The following is a 4,045-nucleotide window of genomic DNA, read 5'->3' as shown; positions in this document are numbered from 1 at the left end:
TATGGGGAAATTTTAGACATAAATTAATACTTATTTATACTTAATGTTATTTATTTTTGTTTAAATATTGGTTGCAAAAGTCCAATTTAGGGTGGTTTGGTAAGACCAGTGCTATATCAATCACTGTCCTGTTAAGAATCTATCTATCTCCTCGTAGATATCATTTTGGAAACCATTCAAGTACAATTATATCGATAATATCCGGATGAAGCTTTTGGTTGGGTTGAACTATATTTACCGTAATGATGCAGTAGGGGAAGATTTTCGTCGAGTGTATTTAAAATTTTCAAGTTCTGAAGTACCTTTTACAGAATTTCGGTTGAAATTTACCATCATTTCTTCCAACTGCCCAGATCGATAAATATAACTCACCTGCCTTGCCCATCGACCCACCTCTGTTTCCGTTTGTTATTTTTACATAAATTTTGAAGTCCCGCAGCAAGTGTTTGTGGGGACATTGGAAGCCTGCAGCATGGAGCAGATAGTTCCCAACCGAGAGATAATTTTAGTTTCCTATGCTGATGAAGGGCCTGTCACCGATGCTCATTTGAAAATCAGAGAAACCCAATTGGATATTGGAAATTTAGGCAGAGACGGATCGCCCGGAGACGTTGTGGTGCAAAATGAATGGATATCTGTAGATCCATATCTGAGACAGCGTATGAAACAACCCAATGATGGCCTCTATCTCCAAAATTTTCAGTTGAATCAGGTTGGATGGTTTAGTTATGATACCAACTTAAATTTCTGAATCTGCTTTTGAGCAGTGTTTGCATTTAAATAATTCCTAATTTGCTGTGTGCAGGCGATCAAATCTCGTGCAGTAGGGAAAGTAGTGGCATCTGCTAATTCGAAGTTTGAAGTTGGGGATCTTGTTTCGGGGCTTCATGAAGTCTCTGAGTATGCTGTTGTTCCAGCAGGGATTCTCAGAAAAATTGACACCAGTGTTGCGAAACCGTCCTATTATTTGGGACTTCTGGGTATGTTTTGGGATTGGAATATCAGAACTTCTAATTTGCAGTAAATGCTTTAGTGATAGGCCATTTCTTTTTTTTCCAAATTGAAGTTGAAATTAATAATATCGCAGTTCAATTAGCTGGTGCCATGTTATGTACAAAGAGGTTCCATGTTCAAATTTCCCAACTACAGGTGTTAAAGGAAGGGCAAAACCAGCCCAGTAGCCAATTCCTCTTTTTAAAAAAATCAATCAATGTTAAGCTGAGTGGACATATTAAATATCTGCTGTGTAAAAACAATTCTGTTAAAGGGTTTGCTCTGAACGGTCTCTAATGGCGTGTGGTTTATTGGGCAAATCAAGCTCTTGACCTCCTTTTTCTTCAGCCATGGTTGCCATCTTGCTAATTAGAGTAATTTGTATTTGAATCCTCATGATGTGGACGAATTGATTGGGATAGGGGCGCCCGCTTTGACTGCATGGATTGGTTTCAAGATCATCGGAAACCCTAAGCCCGGGGATGAAGTATTTGTCACGGCGGCAGCAGGAGCAGTGGGAATGGTCGTTGGGCAACTCGCCAAAATCAAAGGCTGCCGCGTTGTTGGCAGCGCAGGTAGCGACCAGAAGGTGCTTCCCACTCCCTGTTTTCTTATCTTATGTTCAATTTCATGTTCTTCACTTGTTAAACCTGACCTAAACCATGAAGCTATTATTATGTCCTGTTTCTCTTACAGATTCTGAGCAATATCTCAATGTGACCAGGTGAAACTGCTGAAGGAAGAATTTGGTTTTGATGATGCCTTCAATTACAAGTCAGAGACAGACTGGGATGCAGCTTTGACCAGGTAATTATTCAATGTCTGTTTGCATTTCTGGATGAATCATGAAAGCCAACAATAAGTATCATGGTGCATTTACTAGCATATACTCTGTATATGTTGCCCATTTGACTGAAAAACCCACTGCTCCTTGTTTATCGTTGGCTTTATGGTGGAATTTGACAAGGGGCACTCAAATAGTTTATTTTTCTTAGAGCAAGGTATATCACAAATTCTTAATTCATCAATCTGTTGTTTTATGCATCAATTTCAAGATCACTGAAAATCATTAAATCTCAGTTTATAGTGAACCAGAATGCATATTTGATTGATGAGAAAAGGACGGCTAGGATTTTGAGTAAAATGTTCAAAATATTAAAAAAAAAAAAAAAACAAATAGTAAGCATCATGTACTAATCTAATAATTGGATTATTGTTTTTACATTTTTTTAGTGGATTATTGTTTTTACATTTTTTTAGTTGGATGAGAAAGACAAATATTAAGCATCATATAGTAAGTCAATGATAAGATCAGGGCCTTTACATTTTATCTTTGGATAAGAATAAAGTGATATTCAATAAATAGTATGATAAAATTACTGCGATTATATCTCATCATTGGATAAGAATAAATGGCATTCGATGAATAGTATGAAAAAAGACAATAAACCAATCATTAACTTACTACATAGTAATTAATATTTACCCATTGGAATGGAAAATAAATGAATGGAGTGTCGACTCTAACACAGTCTAATCTCTAGCCAATGAATAATGAAAAAATATGGCCATAGAATAATGGAAAAATATGGAAGATCATGTATGTGCTGTTGTTGTACAGGCACTTTCCCAGAGGTATAGACATCTACTTTGACAATGTGGGTGGGCGCATGCTGGAAACTGTTCTGAACCACATCAATATGAAAGCTCGGATTCCTCTCTGTGGAATGATATCCCAGTATAATCAGGTAGTTAAATGAATTTATTGTGTATGCAATATGGAAGATAGCTTAGTAGCTATGGTGTTTATGTTTATGAGTATATATATATGCAGGAGTGGAAGCAAACTTTTGGAGTGAGAAACCTGCTTAACTTGGTGGGAAAATGTGCCAAGATGGAAGGCTTCCTGGTTTCGAAATACTTTGATCGCATGGGGGAGTTCTCAGAGGAGATGACAGGGTACATCAAGGAAGGGAAAATCAAATACAAGGAAGATGTGAAAGAGGGGTTGGAGAGCTTCTTGGATGCCTTCAATTCCATGTTTAGTGGAGAGAATATTGGTAAACCTGTCATTCATCTCACACCATTGCCATAATTTTGAATCAAAAATGTTTCGGCCTGAAAGTTCATGTCTGCTGAAGTGATGGAGGAGGCTGCAGTCACGTTGATCTTGATGAGATGTAGGCCCCTTTGTAGATTTTTACATGATTTAAAGGTAGCTGTATATCAAATTTTAATTTGATATATTGTGTCTGTGAAGTTTTAAATAATTACCTACTTTGCTATCATATTTCTATACATAATACGGAATTGCACTGTACAGGAGATCAAAGTATAGAAATTAGGGACAACTCACCTTGTAAAAAGTTTATAATAAAGCTATAAAGGATTAATAGTTTAGTTGTTCATTTTCATGAACTCATTGATAGTTGCTCATGTGATTAAAAACTGGTTAATGGTTAATATTAATTAAATTAGACTAACATATTATCTTGGGCAGGTGGTGATGATCAATTTCTTTTACTATTTAGACAGTGAATTGATTAAAGATTTATTTTTATTATTGATTTAATTTTTTTTGGTATAATGATTATTTTCACTTCAAATGTTCTTAATAATTTAGACAAAATAATTTTTACTAAAAATACTAATGTGAAGATTTCTCACGCAATCACCAAATCATGTGAAGATTCATCGTTGGTTTTTTTTCATAAAATTACCATGGTTAAATTTAGCACCATGGTTGTTATTTTCCCATATTTATTGTAATTTGTTTATATTAGCAATACACTTCACAAATAAATCAAATTTGGTGTTAGGTATATCTTCGTGTCTTTGTTTTTTAATTCATGCAAATAAGTGCTAATGATTATTCATTCATATAAACAATACAATTTTACAATTAACTAAAATTTAGTGATGGTTATATTTTTATGTCTTTGTTCACTTAGTTATCCCAATAAATATCAATGATTATCAATAATAATTCATACTAAATTAATCAATGATGATTTTCATTATTGATTTGATTATTTTTTGGTAAAAAAATAAA

At 34.5% G+C, this 4,045-nt stretch overlaps 1 protein-coding gene across 1 annotated transcript; it reads left to right on the top strand.

The window, feature by feature from the left end:
• Window positions 1–243: 243 nt before the first annotated feature.
• On the top strand, window positions 244–3,303 carry LOC149246840 (2-alkenal reductase (NADP(+)-dependent)-like). The gene is made up of 6 exons (XM_089458041.1): window positions 244–712; window positions 806–980; window positions 1,416–1,582; window positions 1,718–1,800; window positions 2,615–2,741; window positions 2,828–3,303. The coding sequence occupies exons 1-6, from the start codon at window positions 473–475 to the stop codon at window positions 3,086–3,088; spliced, it is 1,053 nt and encodes a 350-aa protein (XP_089314167.1). The 5' UTR covers window positions 244–472; the 3' UTR covers window positions 3,089–3,303.
• Window positions 3,304–4,045: the final 742 nt, after the last annotated feature.

The sequence above is a fragment of the Pinus tabuliformis genome, chromosome 7, assembly GCF_031772625.1.
Source record: "Pinus tabuliformis cultivar Carrire ecotype Pingquan chromosome 7, CPIR1, whole genome shotgun sequence".
NCBI lineage: Eukaryota > Viridiplantae > Streptophyta > Pinopsida > Pinales > Pinaceae > Pinus > Pinus tabuliformis.
This window is presented reverse-complemented; position numbering and strand designations above follow the sequence as displayed.

Coding starts and splice junctions, on each gene's coding strand:
- LOC149246840 (XM_089458041.1), top strand. CDS start 473: ATGGAGCAGATAGTTCCCAACCGAGAGATAATTTTAGTTTCCTATGCT. Junction 713..805: donor AAAATTTTCAGTTGAATCAG/GTTGGATGGTTT, acceptor TGCTGTGTGCAG/GCGATCAAATCTCGTGCAGT. Junction 1,583..1,717: donor GCGCAGGTAGCGACCAGAAG/GTGCTTCCCACT, acceptor CAATGTGACCAG/GTGAAACTGCTGAAGGAAGA.